Genomic DNA, 21,852 nt, shown 5'->3' with positions numbered 1-21,852 from the left:
AGTAGACTGAAATCCAGACTCTAGACCACCTATTAAGTATTTTGAATTGTGTAGGCTATTAACACTTCTAAAGCACTCATTTGCTCTATCTTTAGTTAATATTAGTTTTAATGTAAGTTTTAATTGTTTCTCAATAAAAATCAGTTGAAATTTTTTATAGCTATAAGGATATAATCCCTGTCTCCTTGCTGAAATTGAGGTGATGGAATCTCTTGTCTGAGTAAGGAGTGAATCCTCTGTTGATGACAGGTGAAGAAAAATAACATTTAAAAATTCTTACCGGCAATGAATAGAGGAGTACTGCTACAAACAAGAGTAAAATCAGCAAGATGATAAGGCCTATAAAGAGCCATTTAAACCTGCGCCACACAATAAATTTCATTGTCTTGCAGGGATTTGTAAACCAAAGGAAGGAAGTATCTGGTCGGCTGCATTTAGAAAAAAAAATAATTACTTATACTATAAAAACAGGAAATACTTAAATGTGCAAGTCTAACACATTAAAACACTGTGGTTTGGAGGGTGAAGAAAACACAGATAGTTTTGTAATGTAAGACAGCAGTTTCAATAAACGTGTGCCATTAATTCGGAAACCACCTTGCATTTTATCCTAATGCTTGCAGAAGGGAACAAGACTGGCTTTTATAAATGAAGTTTTGCAAAGGATAACTGATGTCTCATAGATCCTTTACTGCATGCAGATTTTGTAGAAGAGCAACACAGAAGCTAGATGAGATCTATTTCTCAAGCTAGTGAGGGAAAAATATCTTACTTCGGTAGATCTAGTTTGGGGTTCATGTTGGGTTCATCTCTTCCTTTACCAGCTGGCCTTTCCTCAGCTTCTTTTTCATTGACAACTTCCAATGTCATTTCAACTTTACCCTTCAGAAAATATGGGGCACGAGACAAGCATCTTATTGAAATAGCACTAGTAGTACTTGTTTGGTACATATACACCGCAGTTTGGGATCAGCTTATTGTGCGCATCTGTGTGTTTTCCATTTCCTTCTCAAAATACACTTACTTCTGCACTATGAGAGTGTCCCAACACAGTATCAGAGAATGACAAATAGAAAAAAAAAATCATAGGACATAAAACGGTTATGCTAATTCATCTGTAGTTCTGTTTGAAGCTCTACATTGTTTTTTTTCCGATTTAGTAAAACAAAACCAGTTCTTCTTTCAAGAGCAAAATAAAAACAATTCTTCTCTTCTTTCAAGAGCAACCCAAGGACTGCATCTTTTCCAAATATTTTTCCTCATTTATTAAATTCCAGTAATAAAGTTTAAAGTAAAAAACATTAGAAGGAATCAGACACACTTGAAAAGCTTAATATTCTAGCAAGTGATAAATATTCATTTCTGTTCTTCATAGAACAGGTTAAAATGCTTTAGGTCTTCTGATTGTCCTCATAATCAGGAAGCTAGTCTGGGTTCTCAGTATATAAATTATATTTGTTGTGTACAAAAATGCTTTGGATTTACACTTTTTTCTTTAGTCTTTAATGCATTTAGCATGTCTTGTGTTTGTCCTAAGCAATAACATGATACATTCATTCACACAGTAACTCTACTGGCTGCTTTGGTGAGCAGTCCGAGGTTGAACAGAATTAAAACAAAAAAATAAATTTCAGTATTAAACTCATACTTTAAAACAAAAGAATTGTTGATGGAGCGAAATTCCTGAACTTGTGCATGAAATATTCTATTTACTCCCCTTCCATCCAGCCACTGAAAGCTAACAGCTAAGCGGGGGACTCTTTATAGTCTTTAAAGACTATAAGGAAAAGCAAGCTGAGCACATTTTAAGTACTTTTTAAAGAAGCAATAACCATACCGCTAAAATACGGGAGCCATCCTTTTCCACATAACATGGCCACCATCCTTTCATGGATTTCTGTTCAAAGAGAGAGGCAGTTCTGGGAGCCTTCTGAGAAGTGCCTGCCTTGTATTCTGGAATCATGTCTATATTGCACTTCTCTGGGACTTTTGCTGGAATGATTGTTTTATGTAAATCAAGTTCCACAAAGCCTAGGAGACAGATAAAGAAAATAAACACTGCATAACACAGCTAACCGTACAGCACAGTGGTTCAAAATCAACCTCTCCTATCTCTAAACATGTTATACAGGAAACACAATCAACATATACGTTAGAGTCTTTTTTGCCTAAGGATGTTGTGAGGCAGGGAACTAGGACCCATCAGGCTGTGTTTAAGCCCAACTTGCTGGTGTTGAAAGCGCTCGTGTTGATAAATTGGACTTAGCAAGCTCTCTTGCCCCTTATTAATGCAAGATCACTTGATTTTTAATAGAGGTTTTTCCCCCCACACCTAAACAGAAGATACCAAATACAGCACTGTAATACTAATGTAATTTCTGATAGTTAAATGATTTAGTTAATGTTAATGATGGTTATAAATCAATTATTTGTTTTCAGATTTTGAAGCCTATTTGGTTTGCATGGAAGCTAAAGAGTTTGGAGCTGTCTTAATACAGGGCAGAGAATCTTCTGCAGAGAATATTGCTACAAGAAGTAGGGATTAATAAAGGTGTGAAGTAGAATTAACAGTGGTGTGAAGCAGATTGCTTAACCTAAATTACAGCCTGATGTCAATACTCTTACTTAGAATTTAAGTACTCTTGTTTTAAGTCATTTTACTTAAAAAAAGAAGCAAAGTAAGTTTTCATGCACATTATAATTTGATGCACTTTGTGATAGGGCTCACCTGAATGAAAAGTATCTTTGTTTACTGCAAGTAGGCCTTTACTGAGTGAATATTCACTCATTCATTCATTCATGAGCAGAAGTAACCCTGTACCGTGTGGGAAAGCAGGAGTGTATTTGCATGCTCAGTGGCTCATTTTGTAAACACAACCCTTATGTGATAATGTAAAATTTTTCACTTTTATCTCTTATTGACACAATGATAATCCTTTTCTTAGAAGTCTTACCCAGATAGTCATCCAAGGAGAACTTGTCATTATCCCATATTTGAATGATCAGTTTGGGTGGGATTCTGAATTCTGTCTTGTCAAGGCTCCAAAAATATTCCTGAAATTTTAAAAAACAAAACCCAAGCACCTTTTATAAATTAATTCTGAGAAGTCAAAGCTGTGGTCTGTTAATGCTTCTGGATTCTGTGGCTGGTGGAAGTATTAAGGATCTAATCTTGCCCTTGCTATAGAGGAGACTGCTGTTGTTGCCAGTCTGTTGTTCCTGCCTCAAAGGCAAAATTGAATCTGTTCACAGTAGCAGTTTGAGAAAAGTATGCAGAACTGAGCCAAACTGCCTCTTTCAATATGTAGGTACAAAATTATCAGACTCATTACAATCTGTATTCTAAGCATTGAAATCTTTAGAAATACTTACCTTTTTGGAAACTACACAGAGTTGCTCTGCTGGGAGATAGTCAAAAGGAAAAACAAATCTCCAGTTAAAGTTCCCTTCACCATCCAGTGATCGGTAGTGAACATCAGTTTTCTGCTTATTTTCTTCATTACCAGGCATCCACCTGAAAATACAGAGATGTGTCTGTGTTTGCAGCAGGACTACGCTGGTGCTTGTTTGTACTGTAACCATGTCACGATGTCGTTGCAAACAAGCCGTAAGAGTTGTTCACAGAGGGCCAGAGAGCCTTTCACACCCTTTCTCAGTTTGGTTCCAATTTGGCATTGTAAAGGGGAATATCTGAACTGAATTTCTGATCTGCTAAGACCAGTACTGTATCAGTGGTGAGTCGTTGGTGGGGGCTTTTTATTTCTTTTTTAGGAGAAATTAGATCAATAGCCTAGTAGTACATTTCTCTAATTTCTATTGAATTTTTTACGTTAAGACTAGGAAATGCAAAAAGTAAGAATCCAGGTTATGCAGCACCAAAGCTAACTTGCTAACTTTTCAGTTGCTTCCCATCTCAAGAGATTAACTTCTGGGATCTTTCACTGCACTAGTGCAGTGCACTGCACTAGTTAGTGCACTGCACTAACCGGTCATGCTTTATCTCATAATACTTCAGTACTTCTCTCAGGTTAGCACTGTTTCAGAGGCTGTAGTGTGCATTGACATGGCTGAATCCGATCACCTTTGGAACCCATGGCCTAGGCATTCCCAGGACATTCTGAATGTCATCCATTTGTAAGTTTTACATGACAGAGTGCTCCTACCCCTTCACGTATATGTCACTCATTTCTTCCCCTGTGATGCTCTTTTCATCCAGAAGGACATCTTTGGTGTTCCAGACAATCACCCGCAAGATATACCTAAGAGGGAAGATGTTTGGGGAAAGAGAATTGAATTCTCGTTGTCAGGGCTGCTACATGGTGTGTGGTATAGATGGATACTCACTTCTTGGCTTTTCGGGGAGCGATGTTGAAGGGCGGGCCAGGAGGTCCTAAGCTTTTAGGGAAAACATCAACCCACATCTGAAGCTTCCCCTGTAGCAGTGGAGAAGATGGATGAAGGACTGTTTGTTGCATATACATATGTCATGGTAATTCCACGGAACTGCTTATTGACATGCTTAGTACTAATTTTAGCCACTGAGCAGAGCTCACTGATGTTACCAATGTCAGAACTCCTACAGACTTCAGATAGGAGCAAGCCCAACCCCTCACATTTTATAAGCTTCCTCAAATGAACAATGCCAAGAATTCAGAAGATGGTAGGGATGTTAATTCTTAGGGACTTCAGTGCAAGTTAGGTGCCTAAATAGTTCTAATTCTGTAGGTCCAAGTTCTGTTCTCTCATGAGGTGGTATTAAGTACAGTGTCATACATGTGGCTGATAGTTTGCAGCTGGTGGCCTACCCAGTGCAGATGATCAGTCCCCTTAACTAGACTGAAGTAAGGAACCACTGCAGATTTTATACCCTATTTGAAATGCAAGCCCCTTTATTTTTGCAGTTAAGTTTTCTGGTTGCTGCAGAAACTTTCTTAAAAAACCACTGGTGAATTAGTAAGTGCTAGAAAAAAAAAGTTAGCCTTTGTTCCTCTCTAAGAGAGGTCCTATTAAGACTTCGGGCTTAAAATAGCACCTCTGGACCTTGCAGAGAAATGACAAGTTTGGTCTCGTTTGTTGAATGTAGCTAGGAAGCTCTTGAGCCAGGCTGTCTCCTTTATTGTTGGTGAGGTCTTAAACTCATATTCCTTTTTATTTCAGTAACAAAGCAATAAGTAAATCTTTCCCAATTTCCACTCTGTCAGTGTTTCAGATGTCATTTGGGGGGTCTTAATGGTGAAACATAACTGCATTTTGTTATGCTTCTAGACTAACTTGCTTTAGTTTCTCAGCCAAGTAATAATGATTTGTAGCCCTCTTCCCCGAGTGATACCACTCTATTGACAACATTATATAAATGCAGGAATGCTCAGTTTCTGCATTCAAGAAACCAGAAGTAAACGGGTTCATAGTACCTGGGAGATGTTGGGCTGGAAGGTGCTATACAAGGTCCTTGTCTCCACATGTTCAGGTACCAAACCCTGGGTTCTGAGAATATGAAGGGCTAGCCGCTCTTCACCTGGACCGAGATGCTGATGCAAAACTTTGTTAGCTTCTGAAATAAAAGAAACGGAAAAAAGAACATGGGCTCTTAAACCAGAATTTGCATTTGAACTTTAAAAAAATTTAAACCAGGTATTTAAAATTGAGCAGAAAACGGTTCCACATTAAAAAAATAACAAAGCTTTTTTTCTAACTTTCAATAAATAACTGAAAGTTTTTATATTTGTATCAATAAAAATTTAAGACAGAAGAATAAAATAAGTGAACAAGCTCACCAGCTTCCTCCAAAGTATAGTCTCGTCCCCCGTAGTTAATCTTTCTACCATTCTCAGAGAGGACAGGAGGAGCATAGCCTTTAAACCTGGCTACATTTTGCAATATCTGGGTTGGTTTTAGTTGATCACGCCAGGTATTCACACCTGAACTTTTAGGAAAGCAACAGAAACACATCCTAAAATTATTCACCGTTCAGGGCATTTACACATTACGTAAAATGTATTTATTAAACTAATTCAGAAAGGGCGCGCTGTAACTGCCTAGATTGAGGCCACTTGAGTTTGATACAGTGACACAATTTTGTACCAGCTCAATGAACTTCCAAGGCAGGGTGCTTTTTTCTTTATGTATCAAAAGAATTTACACTAACAGATGTTTTCATATTTATTTCCATGAGTCCGTCAGAAAATTCTGTTAAGTGTGTGTTCTCTGGACAGAAATAACACACGTTACCATATAAAGAGAATATTAAAATGTTTGACATCTTGGGTTTCAGTCAAGGCTCTTCTGAAGACTTTGCAGCTTAACTTGGAATTCAGATGACAGAGTGAGCACAACAAACACCTGGGAGAAGGCATAGCATTGTTTTTTAACCATATAATTAAGATGAAGGAAGCTCAGATTTTTTACAGCAACTGGGTATCAGATCTTACAGATAAAAATTTCCAGCAGAGAAAATTACTTACATGCAATATTGCTGTGGGATGCCACAGTGAGATCCATAACGAGAAAGGAATCTGTTCTCAAGATCAATGATGGTTTCACCCACTTTTTCATCACGAGTCAATGTGTCATAGTCATAGACTGAAATTTTCAGATCCTTTTCTTGAGGCAAGAAGCAGCTGAGTTCATACATTCTAATCATAAAAATGTCCAGTTAATGCTATTGCTCTTTTGAGAAAGAAACTAATGTGGCTCTGCCAGCCACTCTGTAAAAAGGATGGTTGGTCAGTCCACAGTTCCTCTGATTAGAAATTTTCTTTTTTCTACCACAATACAAACACAGTTGGAGCCTTGAAATATACATAATAAAAATACAATGAAACAAATAAATGTTTAGCTTCTATGACTAGAAGGGACTATTCCATCATCTGGCTGTCCTACACAAAACAGACTGTAAAGTTTTCTCAAACTAACTCTACGAATTTACTTTCAAGACATGCAGCCTCGTGGTTTCTACTGCTGCTGAATCCATTACCCTTGAGGTAAAGTATTCCATGGTTAACTATTCTCTGCATTTTCTTTTTTGTTTGTTTTATTTCTAGTCTAACTTTTAAACTTGGACTTCCAGGATCATTCTGGAAAAACTCGGAATTTTGAAGGTGCTTTGTGGCTGTAATCAAGTCTCTTTACTGTCTGTTTCTTGCATAATCTGAACAACTGAAATCCTGTAGCATGTCATTGCGAAGTATGCTTTCCAAACTCTTTATAATCCTTCTAGTCCTTCTCTCCTACGTTTCCAATTTATCAAAGTCCCCCTCTAACTCTGGACACCAAACCAGACCCAGAATTTTTTTAGTAATTAGAAAGATGATATAACCTCTCCTTTCCTAATAAGTATTTTTCTATTAATATATTTCAAAGATATCATTAGCCTTTGAAGGAAAGACCAGTGTACTGGGAATACATGTTAAGCAGATTACTCATTGTGACATCCAAGTAGTTTTCAGAGTTAAAACTTTTTCCATATTCTATAAGCATATTTTATTATTCTTGTATGCATAACACAGGGTGGTTTTAAGATACATACATTGCTTGACTTTGTGCTATTTACCCATGTGACAGAAAAATCTATAGACTAGCCAAACACTTGTGGTGTTCAATTAATTCAAAGGGAAATGCCTTATGGAACTTTACTCACAAATAACTGTCAGTATATAACTATGAATAGAGCATTGGATATTTCAAATAGTGGTTTCTCTTAAAAAATAGAAAAACATTCTAAAGTACAAATTGAAAATATAAAAAAGTTTGTTACCTGCCAAAAATTGGGTTGAGAGTATTAGGCACATAATTATCTCTGTCTTCAATTACTTTTTTACTTAGGGATATTTTTATATAAGGATCACACTATTTAAAATAAGAAAAAATATTAAGAAATAGTTATTAAGACTATCTTTGTTTAAAATATACTATAGCAGAGTTAGCTCACAGACTTTCTGAAAGGAAAAAATCTCACCAGCCCATTATTATCCTGGGGTTGAAGCTGCAAAGCTCGAACAATATAAATTCGCACAATACACTCCTGAGGCCCGCTGTCTGGTAGCTCACGGAACTGGCGAGGAGGAGCTGGAATAGTGGGGTCATCAGGTAATGCATAGATTTTAAAGGATCCCTAAAAAAAATAATATAAAGATTCACTCAGGATAAATGTAGAAAAGTCACGCTGCTAGGTTTGTTTTTTCTTATTTATCTTACACAGGCACACTCTGTTTTATATAGGCATAGCACAATTATAACCTGATCCACAGTCACTTAGAAGTCTTTTGGTTTACTTCAGTGGTTTTTGGATAAGACTTACCAAAAAGGCAAGGTTATATCCTTAGCCCATTTAAATCAATACAGCTCTTTTGAGTTCAACACAATTACTCAATTTGCTCCAGCTGAGAATACGTAACACGTCCTTCATATTTGTTTCCCTCTCAAAAAGCATAATTTAATGTTTGAGTTTGTTTTTTCTGTGCGTGTAGTTGGTTTTTTTTTAAACATACAATGATAACATTTTAATAATGTTAAAGCTCATAGACATGCTTACAGAAATAGTACAAAATACCTTTTCCAAATTAATTCTAAAAATGTACTTCACTCAGATCATCTGCAAGTGAAACTTCAGCCCTATTCAGGAGGTTATCTGGGGAGGATCTGTCCCACACGGACCAGGGAAGATCACATTAGCAGGAATGATATTTCTTTTAAATTAACATGTATCACACTTAGTGTGAGCAATGTGTAGCTGTACCTTCCTTGAAAAAGAAGGGCCTGTACATAAGTAGTTATGAGCATCTGTTGCCCCTATTAATGCACGCATCCATATTTAAGCCGAAATGCTTGCATGGAGACTTACTTAAATGATAACCACGTACATACGAAAGACTGCAATCTAGCATTTGGTTGTTGCCCGTTATTTGAAATTTACCTTGAATTCCCCAACCACTGACGGATCATCGCCATCCTCAGATTTGCCTCTGTATAGCTTAAATGTATCACAGAAGTCTGTTAAGCTATTAAATTCAGGTACTTTTTCCAATTCACAGTCATACACCTTAAAAAAAAAAAGAAAAACGAAAATTAAAAAAGTGCAGTTTATAAATTATCATAGATATCAGTTCCACCATTGTGACATTGCAAAGCGTATTGTATGTTTGATGGAATATCTTAAGGAACCAAAGCATTTGGAACTACTTTTATTTTCACATTGAAGTGCAAACAAATGCAATGTTTGGAGAACATGCTAACAAGCTTCATTTAGGCCCTGTTAAAAACAGAGTAAATAGCATTTCACAAGCTTATCTTTACTTTCATCATTAGATGTATTAGATGAGAAATGAAAATGGTCTGGCTTCACCTTTTATCCAACAGACAGTAAAAGTACCAATCCTCTGTGTTCATACTTTCTCAATGTGTATGTTTGTTTAGGATCTGCTTGGCACCCAAAGAAGTCAAGAGTAAAACTCCATTTGACTGAAGGTGAGATTAAACTCTTAATACATCTCTTAGTGAGTCCAGTTAAGTAGAAAAGAAGCAAAGGTATCTTCTTAAAACCTTCGTTTCACCACATGAGCTAGTAATAGACCTTTACAGGAAATCAGGTACAGTTAAATTTTGAGGAGCATTTAGAAAAAACAAAGGGCACAGCTCTGATCAGGCCTATAAACATTGAGATATGCTTATTTATTCTGAGCAATACCTTTAAAGTGTCGTATCCTTTTTTAATATATTGTCCACATTTTTCATGTTCTCCTACCGAAGCATAAAATTTGCTCCACCAATCAACAATTTCTTCCTCCTTAAAGAAAAGCAAACAAAAAAGTCTTATTGGGAGATAAAGCCTCTTTTATATCATTCTGTACAGCAGAAACAATCAACAATTAAACATACTAAAAGATAGTATACTGTAAAACTTATCAGTTAAGTAACATTAAAGGTTCATCTGAAAGAGAATTAGAATGTAAATATTAAGTCTAAAAAATGGAATTTCTCTTAGGTTTAGGTATCTAGTCTATAATCCAGTTACACTGATAGCCAACAGCCAGCCATCTCCAAGCAAGCAATTAATTACTGGTATCTAGATACCTATCTCAAAGAACTGATTTCTGAAGGTGTGTATATTTCTCCCCCCCATCTTCTGGCAGTGCAGCACAGCACAGCCACCTAAGTGCTAGGTTACTTAAGTCAGAGGCAGGGAGTGTACACTTAACCAGCACAGTCATTGTTTCAGCTGTTAAGGAAAAACACCACCATACCTGGTAGTCGTTACAGGAACTGCATGACTGTAAAAACTGCCGCGAACATGCCGAGAACTTTTTCCTGAGGGATGAATGTGCTAGTTTGCTGTCAGCTTTCCCATTTATTTTGAAACTGTTGCCATATAACAAGACTGGGACAGACCTGTAACTGCTCTAACCATACACCATTCCATTCAAACCAGTGGAGGTTGTCTGTATCACGACAGAACCTTGCAGCTGGAGATCGACCTTAATGTTTACCAAATGCAGTTGAAAAGAAGGAGCAAGGAGTCCCGCCCTCTTAAAAATAATACTTCAGTGACCCTCATGAAACCCTAGATGTTAGCAATCTATACATTCCACTAAGACAGTATTTCTGTGGGGGCTTTTATATTTTTATTTATTTAAGTCTGATAATCACTTTGTTCAACAGAGTGTTATTTTCTGTATTTATCCATAGGGACTGCATAATTTAATTATTTACCCTTGAAAACATACTTCGTTGGTAATGGATGGTATTCATTCACTGTGAACGAACAGAATGGATGGTATTCATTCACTGTGTAAATTTGAAAAAATTAAGATTGGATTTAAAGAGAGTCTTAAAGTATTATAGAGGTCATTAAATGTGAGGGCTTTTTTTTAATATCTAGGGGTTATTACTTCAGTCTTGCATATTTTTCCTAAATTTACCCTTTTACAAGTTGATTGTAGATTTTATGTCAAACATTTCCAGATATTACTGTTCTCACCCACACACTTAAAATGCTGATTTAGGAGGCAGTATTGATAAACTGATTTGCTGTTGGGGATCTCATTTACAAGAAAGCAATTTGTAGATTTTTAAAAGTAGTGTACATTACCTTTTCTGTAAGCTGCTCAAGAGCATCAATTCATAAAAAAAAGAGTAAAATAAAAACAGTGGTAAGGATATGATTTGTAGAATTTTATACAGTTAAATAAGCTTTAAAAGTCTAGGTTTATATATATATAAAGTTACTAATATCAATAATTTATAAATACTTTTGAAGAATATTCAGATGCCATGGCTTTTTTTTTTCCTGCTGTCAGTATTCCCTAGATATTAAACTGGAACATATATAAAAATGTTAAAAGCTTTCAGGACTGTAAGACATTATCATCCTGTGCTTCGTTCTTCACATAACAAAAGCGAAACGGAGAGAAACTGATTTCTTATTGTATCATTGCAGTGTTACACTCTGGATTCTATTTATTGATTTCCACAGTAGCAGCATTCCCTGCATTCATCTGTGGTTGCAGAGAGCACTGGATCTGATTTATTTCAGATGAAAAATGTTTTTAAGAGCACTTACAAAACTGAGTCTATTCCAGAGATTCTTTTCCAAATAAATTTCACATACATAAAATTCAAGTCATATCTTTCCCTATGTGAATATTCACTTCTTTATAGAACAATTTGCTAATGCTCAACAGCCTTTCCCCTTTTCCTTCTACTACTGTTTTTCAATTATTTACAGGCTGTGGATTTTCAGGAGTCTGAAAAAAAAATGTGAAGAATTATAAAGTACAGCAACAACCAGTATAGGTGTCTATAGATTCATCTGTGTAGTGTAATAGCAATCTGCACAGTCCAAAATGCTTCACCTGTTAAACCACAGATACCGTAATTACGACCTGACAGTGCATTAAGAGCAAGCATCATGCATCCCATTTGCTAATCATGCAAGTGTGATTTGCGCTAGTGTTAATATAGCATACCTTGTGTTTTAATTTAAAGACATAATCCACAAATTTTTGTGCAAAGCAGAAGAAATAGTCAAAAACATTTTATGAATACAAGCCAAATGCATCAATAGGTCAGGACATCACTGTGGTATATCATATTTACTTACTCCCATTTCTATTCTGTCAGTAATGTTCAGCTCTGTTGTATTTTAGTAGTCTTGCCTAACTTCAAATCAGAAATACAGCATAATTCTTTCAGATTTGCATGGGACTGACAGATTTTCTAAAGGCAATTGGAGTGATTTATTCTCAGAAATCATATCATTAATGATTTGCAAAACTTAGAGGCAGAATTAATGATGTAATTCTGAGTACTTTGCCATATTTAAATATGACTTTGTTTAAACACTGGTTAGTAATGATGACAACATGAAGGGTAGCTCGCATAATTATGCAATAATAATTTAAACTCCTAGTTTAAAGCCCCTTCACAAAATATATTGTGTAGAACTCTGAATCTTTTGTCACAGCATAATGTTGGAAGAGTATAAATTAGGGCTTGTGGGGTTGGTTTGGTTTTTTTCCCCCTTGATATACCTTCAAATGTCTCCTCAAATAATGCACTTGGTAGCTTTGGGAAGAAGAGGTTAAGAAAAAAAAATCAAAACCGTAAGATCTTCTTTAAAAATTCCGAAAGCAAATAGTGAGTCTTCAATATTTGATATTATTGTTACTAAAACTGGTAAGCAGGATGTGCTCACAGAATAAAATGCCATATGATAAATTTGAGATTTTGGAGTGAAATATTCACATGGCAAAGATCATGTAATAGTTACTGTCCTATTTTTAATGCACCCAATGACTTCACTGAAGACTGATATACATGACGTTTTCAAGACACTAACGGTGAATGATTGGCTTTTTGAACATCTTGAAATTATGGAAAAAAATACAAAGAGATACAGTGGGTCCCTAGAAAAGTTAGAGTTAGAATTTTGTTTACTGTAGATTTATTTTATTCTCCAGAAAGGAGACATTTAAACAAAGTTTAAATATTAATAGTGTGGTCAAATAATTCGTGTTGGTTTTGGTGCTTTTAGTACATAGATTCCAAACAAGCTGACACACAAAAAAGTTTTTAGTATTTCATACATATTGTACACACATAGTACGGCTTTCATAAGAAAGATACCTTAATATTTGAACTAATCATACTAGACTTATGACCGTCATCTCCTCCAAAATCTCTCTATGAAATAATTGCCCAGAGAAGTACAGCCTCATGACCACATCACATCAACACTCTTCCCCCATCCGACCCCGTTCTGGTCTCGTCCATGCATTAGCTCTGTACATACATACATGCACTGTTGTTGGAGAAGCCATTTTGCTGAGTGCTGTTGACATACTGCTTAAACACTGGAAATTGGAATGTAATTGATGAAATTTTGCATCCTCAGGGTGTCTGCATATCACTTACACTTTCCGCAGTTGTACTTATTTCAATCGGAATTGTTTTGAATATTCTTTCCCCTCTCACAGGGATGCTATCAGTGTATCTAGTGTTACAATATATTTGGCTTGGGTGATGTCAAATTCTAAAAGAAAGTGGGTTTCACCTTACGTAGCATTTAAAATTTTCCCTCTCATAGTTGAAATCAACTACGCAAATTTAATCAGTTTTTGCCAGTGAGTTCAAAGTGCTAAGTTTTCTTTATTTTTTCAATCTCTTTTCTCAGAGTTTTTAAAGGAAATAAAAATTCTCTGTACCAGCTATAAAACATTTATATTAGAACAGAACACCTAATTCAGATAAAAGCTAGAGACTGTTCTAAATTAAATATTAAGGACGATTTACATGTATGATAGAAGAATGCGGTCTATGAGATACTTAAATTAGTCTGAATATTGTGACATTAAGACAGAAGATGAAATGAAGTAAGAACAATGCAATCAGTAACAAAGAGCAGGGAGAACTGAATGTTCAAATTCAGTAGTATTTACTTTGGGACCTCTGTAACAGAATAAAAAATCCTGCATTTTTGAAAATTCAAGTTGGGGATTACGAGCATGCAAAATTACTATATTAAAAGGCATAACTTTTGTGCTTCCTTTAAAATAACAGGCCAGCAGAAATTTATGAAAACACGTTCTAGGTAAGGGGAACATTTTACAGTCTTAAAATATTTGAAAATTCTTCCCTGAAAATGTACTGCCTGGAATTTGTCTTCACTCATGTTTCAACTCAAGAGTAAAATTCTGCAAGCTGAATTATTTTTACCTGGAAAGTAAAATTGTATTGTGGTGGTCCTGAAAGAACCAGAGCAGTAGAGAGATTCACAAGGCACAACAGAAAAGGAAAGAAAAGAGGTGTTAGTGCAGAAAAAATTGTTTCAGTGGTATCGGTTTCGGATGATTTCATGGTAAGAAAGGCAAGGCCATGACTGTGATAAAATGAACGGCTGAAGGTCTGTGTTACCATGGCTTTGATTCTGTACCCACCAAAGCATACACCTACTTCTAGCTCCTTTATTCAGAACCACTCAACCTGTGTAAGATCAGGCTGCTCTAACCATCACCAGTGGATAACCGGGTAATGTTCTATCATACGCTCTCAGTAGCTACTGAACAAGTGAATTAAATTTTAAGCTATTGGGTGAACTTTACCACGCCCAAAAAACTACAGTTTGATGTTTACTCTATGAAAACAGAGTTAAATTATTAACGTATTTCCTTTGCTTTCCTGTCAACAAAGTAACTTTGTTCCATCTGGCTTTCCGGGAGGTTGCCTATGCTTCTGACAATTTTGCTGTGTAGATCGTTTCTCAGAAATCACAGTTCTGAAGAAGAAAGTGAAGCATCAAATTTCAAAGATTACCTGAGCTGCTAGCAGTGGCTGTGTGTCTTCCATTTCAATTACCGTATCCTGGCGAGGTGCAGCAGACAGTAGACTAACTGTAAGCCAAAGATTTTATTAAGGCAATATGGTGTAGGAAAAATATCTTACTAAATATTTTCATCAGATTCGAAATCCAGACAGTTACAGAAGATGTAAAAATAATTCATTGGCTGTGCGTTTGATCCTCTAAAGAAAGCCATTGGTTGCCATTTTTTGCTAAAAACACACAACATATTTTTTGTGCAGGATACGCAAACACTTCTCAAATATATAGAATTGAAAAAAAGAGTAAAACTTGGAAAAAATATAGAGGAAAATGTCAGCATTGTATTCAGAGCATTCCTGCTGGAATACTGGATCATCACTTTTGTACTTAGTGCAGGGGTACTCTGCAGGTAGTTAAATTCCAAGAGGAACTTCAGGGAACCAGTACACGGAGTCTGAGAGTGGACTTGCCTTTGCACTCTGTCCTCTTATGCTCCACAGAATATTGCACTAATTAATACTCTGAGTTAGACTATTTTTTTCCTTTCAGGTCACATTATCTCCAGATAAGTACACAACACGAGATGTCTATTCATCAGTACAGTATGCCAAGTAAACACTGAGGATAGGTTGTTCTAGCACCTCCTAAGAAAGGAGAACTTTTCATTTTCCAGCTCTCTACCTTTTAGTTGTGGTGCAATGTCTTCTTTAGCAGCGTAGGGGTCACAGCGAAAGTTCTCCAGTAAATCAATAGTACACTGTCCAACAATGGGCTTCCGTCCAAATGATCTGTGGTCTATTACTTTAATAACAAGAGACGGGCTGTATAACTCCTCTTTTGGCAAAAGCTAAAAATGAAAGGTTAGAGTTTGTTTATAATGCAAACAGAAGGAAAATGAAGAATAAAATTTCCCCCCTAAATTAGAGCTGTTACTTCATTTATTTAATATTGGACTACTATGTTCTGTGGTTGTATGGTGAATGAAAATTTCTAACCTTATATTATGAATCAATAAAAGTCAGTGAGAATAATTTTAATTGCCTCAAATTTGACTTGCACAGCTCCCATCCTAGCAGTAGGAAAGCAGCCACACATCTACAGGTAAACTGATACCTTTTCAAATAAATATAGATATAGATACAGACATACTGCACTGGATTGTGCATATAAAACTGTATAATTTATCAATGACTATACACACATGTTTACAGGATCTTTATTAGAATTTTCAAGGCTCAGTAAATTGCCTATGTTAAGTCAAAAAAGGATATGCAAGTTTTTCTGTTCATTCTTGCGTAACAAATCCTTGACTTTTAAAAATACGGGATAACTGATTTTGCTATAGATAGCTGGTATATATTTTTTTTGCAACGTACAACTTTCATGAAGAGAACAGAAGATGGAAAATTTGGTGTCTTCTTGAGGTTTTTGATCACCACAGATTCCACCATTTCACCCCCACATTCCACAATGAGACTCGGAGACATAACAGGTGCCAGTTGGTAGTTTTTCATGTTCCGCAACCCCCAAGCCAGAATCTGTAAAATAAAAGCCAACATAGGCAAAAGTGGAACAGATATCAATATGCTTAATATGATACTCAAAAAGTAGGAAAGAAGAAATGAAGTCTTTTCAATAATAAAATATGACTGATGAAATATTTCAAGGTGGTTGTTCTAGGAAAGCTAATGGAAAAAATGAAACTAAAAAACACTTAAAGAAAAAGATCCCCCACAGTTCTCACTATGAAGTATTCTTTTTCTTGAAGCAAATACACAAACTTACTATCTAGAATATGAGATTACTGTACTTGAATACAGTTAGTTTAGGAATAAACCATACCTCAACAGCAGTGAGTTGAACTACTGGTCTGATTCCTTGAGGTACCATGAAAAGCTTTGGTGCTCTCTGTGATGGAAGAATTGGAAGGTTGGCACCACCCTATTAAGACACAAACATGAGCATTAGTTTCTCTCAACTTCCTTAAATGAAATACCTTGCAAGTATTAAGACAATTCTTCACATTATGACTCACTGTGAAAGTATATACGTAATATTATATATACACACGAAAAATATATGATACATACCTTGTCCCTCAAAATAAGTTCAGCAGCAAAAAGAATGTCTCCACTAGCTTTGCCATTATTTGTCACAGGATACCAGAGCAGTTTTGGTGTGATGTCCTCTTCTGGGATTAACTTGACCATTGGGGAACAAACACTTCTTCCAAGGAATTCATCTTTACCCTGCAATTGAAATAACAATCATAGCCATTAATGTTGTTCTTAATTAATATAAATAAATAAAAAAGCAGTCAGGGTAAAAAGCATTCACCTACCACTTGGTCACTGTCAAAAAGTTCAATAACAACATTAGGCGGGTTTTGGGCTACTGCCTGTGGGTCCCCATAGATCTCAATTTCATTGAATATGAGAGTTTGGTCCCATGTAGGATTTAGTGTTGAATGAATGACCTCAGTTGTTTTGCTTTGATGGAGGAAAGAAACATGAGCGTACGGATCTGAAATATCATACAAAGATTAAAAGCAGAGAGTTAGAGACAAACAAAACCCCATCAAGCCATACGGCACACAAGCACAATGTCTATCAAATACAGTATGTTATTTTTCTTCTGCCACTACCAGTCCTATAAGCCATACTATATAAAACAAAAGTCCACACATACACATACTTTACATTTAATAGAGTAAATTCCATTTGATTACTAAATAGCTTCCTTTATACAAGTCTTGGTTAACAGAGTAATAAATGAAAACGATAAAACATCTTGCAAATCAGAAGAACAAACTGAAAACTAAAATGAAGCACTGGTTATACTAATCTCCTTTTAAATACTGTCTGTAGAAGCTTTTTTTGTCTCTATTGATACACAACTATATAGCCTCATAAATAATACAAAGAAATAAGTCTCATTCTCTGACTAGTTGCCAAAAAACAATTTCTCCCAGGCTATATTGCTCAGATCAAGCTTTGGGTTCAAACACACTTATTTATAGCAACCTCTTCTTGTGAAACAGCTGAATGATTAAAGTGGTCTAGGCCCAGTGTTTGGCAGGCCTTTAAATCATCAAGAGCTCTATAGAAGGCATCTGACGATGGGCATTAACATTTCGTGTACAAATTGCAACTACTAAGGACCAGAGGCTATTTTTAAGGTTATCTTTAGGTCAGTTTCAACAGCTTCTGGCTAGGTACCTGACTGGAGTTTTACAAGATTTGGCTAACACTTCAGGCTAGGTTTAGAGGAGAATAAAATGTAGATGTGCTAGTTTACATGTGACTGCATCTGAGTACCTACCTTGAATGCTACATATGCAAATTAGAGGCATTTATTATTGCTTCTTTGTATTGCTTTTAAGTGCTGCATATTGAAGTAAGACCAAATACACATAGGCAGCTGCACAAACCCCCCTTTATTTCAGAAAACAGCACTAAAGTATCTATAGCTCTGTATCTTCTGTAACAAATTAACAAATGCATTACACTTACTCTATTATTAATTAAAACAGGGAGAAAAAGAAGGATGCAGATGGAGGTTGATGGGGAAAGAAAATTCTAAGCTGCCCATTTCATCTTTATCTTTGGCTGAACTTATTTAAAGGAAGTGTAAAGTCATATTCTTACAGAATCTAATTTCAATTTGCTCCCTGACTTCCCAGTGGAATTTTAATTCTAATTAGGAAAAATTAAATACTTGATACCTGAGTATTGAATTAGCCTGACTACAAAGTCGCCAAATGGATACAACACTGTTGGATTACTTACGAGCTGGAAATAAAAGGGCAACAGGTACACTTGTGTAAACAAACAAAAGCCAGGCACAGTGTCGTTTTCTACAAGTTCATCTCAGTAATGAATTAATATAAAATACATGAATACACAATATACATAAACAGATATATTGTATATATAAACATACAACATACAATAAAATATATAAACACTGAGAGGCAGTTGGTGACATAACAGCCGTCCAGCTTTCTTCACCCTTGCTTTTGTGCAAGCTTCCTGCAGGACAGCTTAGGAACTGCATGAAGGCTTTGGTTAGAAGGAGAAGTTAAGGCATAGGGAAGGGATTGGTCATGGGAAATTCAGACCTTATCTGAGTTCCCATTCCCTCACTGAGAATTTGTTGGCGGCAGCAGCTACTGCATATTCAGAGCACTTCTTTTTGGCAGCTTCTGTGGCAGTACTAATCAAATCTGGACCATACTTAATGAAGCTGAGACTTCCTTTAAGGTGTAGTTTCAGTAGCTGGGACCTACACACAGACCTTAAGGATTTAAGATATTCTAAAGCTATTGCTAGTTCATTGCAGAAGTGGGTTTTCTGCACCATTAGCAGGATTTTTCCATACCTGAAAAACTGTCTTTGTCTAAAGCCATGAGATTTCTTGCCTGGTAGACGTAACAGCGAAGGTGGTAAGTATATACTCCTGTATCAAATAATAAAAAGAGCTCAACTGCATTATACAGGCTTCTTTTCTGTAACAAAGATATTTTGAGTTTATAAAAATGCCTTACGCATTTTAACTCAAGCACAAGCACTGTAGTAACATTTCTGCTTTTCTTTTCTAGTGACAAGTGTATTAATACCAATGAGCTAGGACCTGAAAATGTTTGTTCCAACACAACTTAAAGCAGAAATTAAAAAAAACCACTAAGGCTATTTGGGCTTTTTCACCATACGATCATCCAAAAATCCTTCTATTCAAAAATTCCCGTTTGAAACAATGTGATAATCTAGCTCCTCCGAAGAGAACCAAGAACTGGGTATTCCTGTGCTTTATTTATGTATCCACTGCAGCACTTGCAGGGACCTGGGAGTTTTAACATTGCAACTCTGTCCCTTTGGCTAAAAGATTAAAACAAAAATCACTGCAGGCAAGGCGGAATAGCTTAGAAGGAAGATATGAGAGCGGCCCAAACCCAGGACAGCCCGTGGCTAAGCTACCACAGCTTTTCTTTAAAAGATGTCAGCTCTAACCCTTTCAGCCCTTGGAAGAATCTGCGCCACTCACAGCCTCAGTGAGCTGAAACCTCTGAACTCTAGCAGGAAAAGGTGCCATTTTCCTCCTATTGTGGTCATTATTTAAAGAAACAGCAATAATTTTCCTCAGCTTCTAAAAGACAAGATTTAAGATTTAGGCACCCATTCCCAGCAGGGAGGTCAAGTTCTGTAGAGTCCAAATAAGACAAGTCTTCCAGTCAGAGATCCTCAGAAGGGATTTTGAGTCTTAGGAGTGGATGGGATTGGCCTCTATTCTTATTAACTATCACTGGTGGCTCCCATCTCAGCGTCCATGCTTTTGTGAATCCTATTACAGTGATTCCAAGGCATTTAAAGCCACTCCAGGTTGGCAAAGTTACAGTTTTGTTCACTTTTCCAACTCAACTACATGGTCATACTGCTTCCTCTGGGTCAGGCTTTTGTCTGAACCTGCACTGAGCTGGTTAAGTGAGCTAAAACAGCAAAAAATTAACTGTACGTACGTCTCTGCTGGCTTAGCTCCCTGCATTGTTATGGAAGGACCCTAATGCTAAAACTGCATCATTTAAGACAGCCTAAAATTCAGGTGCTGCAATAGTTAGCTTTAGAATTCCTGTCCCATACAGGTTTTAAAAATGTCTGCATGACAGTGGACTGAAATATCAAAATGCCTAACTGCAATTTTTCTTTTAGTAGCCTAAATAGGGCCCAATCAAGGATCAATAGTAATTATAACAGAAGATATATAAACCCAGATGTAAAACACAAAGAATTACAATTCTGTTTGAGACTAGGGAGAAACAGACATGGTTTATAAGAAAGGAATTGTTAAAGAACCTACTGTCAAAGTAGCAGGAAACAAGTGGTGTATTGGCACCAAACACCCTTGTAGCTGACTCCTTGGTTTTGTCTGAACTCTTCCCTTCTCCGTCATCGACACTAGTGTCTGCTCCCTGAAGTTATATATAGAAGAAAAGTTACTGTGTATTTACAGACATAGAAGGAACCTGATAGAAGTGTACTGGATGTGGGAATATACAGGTTTCAGTCTCTCCTCCAGCACAAGGAGAAATTTACTTTCCTGAGTAAATGTACTTTAAAAGATGTTTACTCATGTCTGACGGTCATTTCTTGTTGCCATTGAAGCTGCACAAAAATCAGATTCAATCATTTCATCTTACTTTCCAGAATGCCTTATTTCTGGAGATGCACTGGCTACCTGTCAGCTCTTACTGAAGGAGAGGTTGCAGGTCTTCTGCACTGCGCTGTTGCAGAGAACTGCTCTGAGGCTTTATCCTACCAATAGCCCAGGAAGTATCGTCAGAAGAGAAACTGAAATAGGAATTTTTAAACTCTGTGGAATCAAGTCAAGTGAAGAAAGGGAATGTTATCAATGAATCATGAGTTGACATTCAGTGCAACAAAGAAACAAACCAAGAAAAAAGTGCGAACTTTTGTTAATGCTACACAATCAGACTCAGAATCGTTATTTTAGAAGAACAAAGTAGCCTTCTCACATATTTGCTCCAATTCGTATTTTGGTAAATAGAGCTTATCTTGAGGAATACTTACATTCTGATGATCTATTTGTGACGTATGACGTTCTGGCTTCTCCAATACTTTGCTATACTTTCTTGCATTGGGTTAATTATACATGCAAATATTTATCAGGGGCAGCTATTTCACTGCCTGTTGTTTCTTGTGCTGATATTAATACATCTAAATTATGTGCATGAAAAGCTTGAACTATCTTTTCACTTCACTTACAGAAGCCTCATCAAATACTTTGGCCTTTTGCTCTAAATCTCACATAATGTAATTATAAAAATAATTTGAAAAATAAAGTAATAAGCATGTTACGCAAGAGGCTCTGCTCTGACTTTAATGGCCCCTTTTGGACTTTAAAAAATTTAAACAATATAAACTGTATTAGTTCCTCAGTTATACACCAATCTAACAACTCAGGGACTAAAATAGCTGATATACTTAATTGTTTATTTACTGTAAATTAACAGATTGAACTTTTAA

The 21,852-nt window shown here is 36.2% G+C and overlaps 1 protein-coding gene across 1 annotated transcript in view; it reads right to left on the bottom strand.

Annotated features, from left to right (window-relative positions):
* MYOF (myoferlin) overlaps positions 1-21,852 on the bottom strand; it is a 73,797-nt gene that overhangs the window by 816 nt on the left and 51,129 nt on the right. The window contains exons 31-54 of the mRNA XM_064463819.1: positions 20,666-20,777; positions 19,193-19,270; positions 17,154-17,335; positions 16,903-17,061; positions 16,655-16,753; positions 16,189-16,350; positions 15,494-15,659; positions 14,806-14,882; positions 13,290-13,346; positions 11,084-11,095; positions 9,683-9,781; positions 8,912-9,037; positions 7,955-8,110; positions 7,754-7,845; positions 6,462-6,632; positions 5,775-5,923; positions 5,412-5,551; positions 4,345-4,433; positions 4,164-4,259; positions 3,373-3,514; positions 2,955-3,054; positions 1,838-2,031; positions 773-882; positions 281-428 (exon numbers count right to left, since the gene is read on the bottom strand). Coding sequence (XP_064319889.1) covers positions 281-428; positions 773-882; positions 1,838-2,031; positions 2,955-3,054; positions 3,373-3,514; positions 4,164-4,259; positions 4,345-4,433; positions 5,412-5,551; positions 5,775-5,923; positions 6,462-6,632; positions 7,754-7,845; positions 7,955-8,110; positions 8,912-9,037; positions 9,683-9,781; positions 11,084-11,095; positions 13,290-13,346; positions 14,806-14,882; positions 15,494-15,659; positions 16,189-16,350; positions 16,655-16,753; positions 16,903-17,061; positions 17,154-17,335; positions 19,193-19,270; positions 20,666-20,777 — 2,916 coding nt within the window. The remainder of the gene's footprint in view (positions 1-280; positions 429-772; positions 883-1,837; positions 2,032-2,954; positions 3,055-3,372; positions 3,515-4,163; positions 4,260-4,344; positions 4,434-5,411; positions 5,552-5,774; positions 5,924-6,461; positions 6,633-7,753; positions 7,846-7,954; positions 8,111-8,911; positions 9,038-9,682; positions 9,782-11,083; positions 11,096-13,289; positions 13,347-14,805; positions 14,883-15,493; positions 15,660-16,188; positions 16,351-16,654; positions 16,754-16,902; positions 17,062-17,153; positions 17,336-19,192; positions 19,271-20,665; positions 20,778-21,852) is intronic.

This window comes from Phalacrocorax carbo, chromosome 12, assembly GCF_963921805.1.
Source record: "Phalacrocorax carbo chromosome 12, bPhaCar2.1, whole genome shotgun sequence".
Taxonomy (NCBI): domain Eukaryota; kingdom Metazoa; phylum Chordata; class Aves; order Suliformes; family Phalacrocoracidae; genus Phalacrocorax; species Phalacrocorax carbo.
Note: the sequence above shows the minus strand (reverse complement) of the source record. Positions and strands in the feature narration are given on the sequence as shown.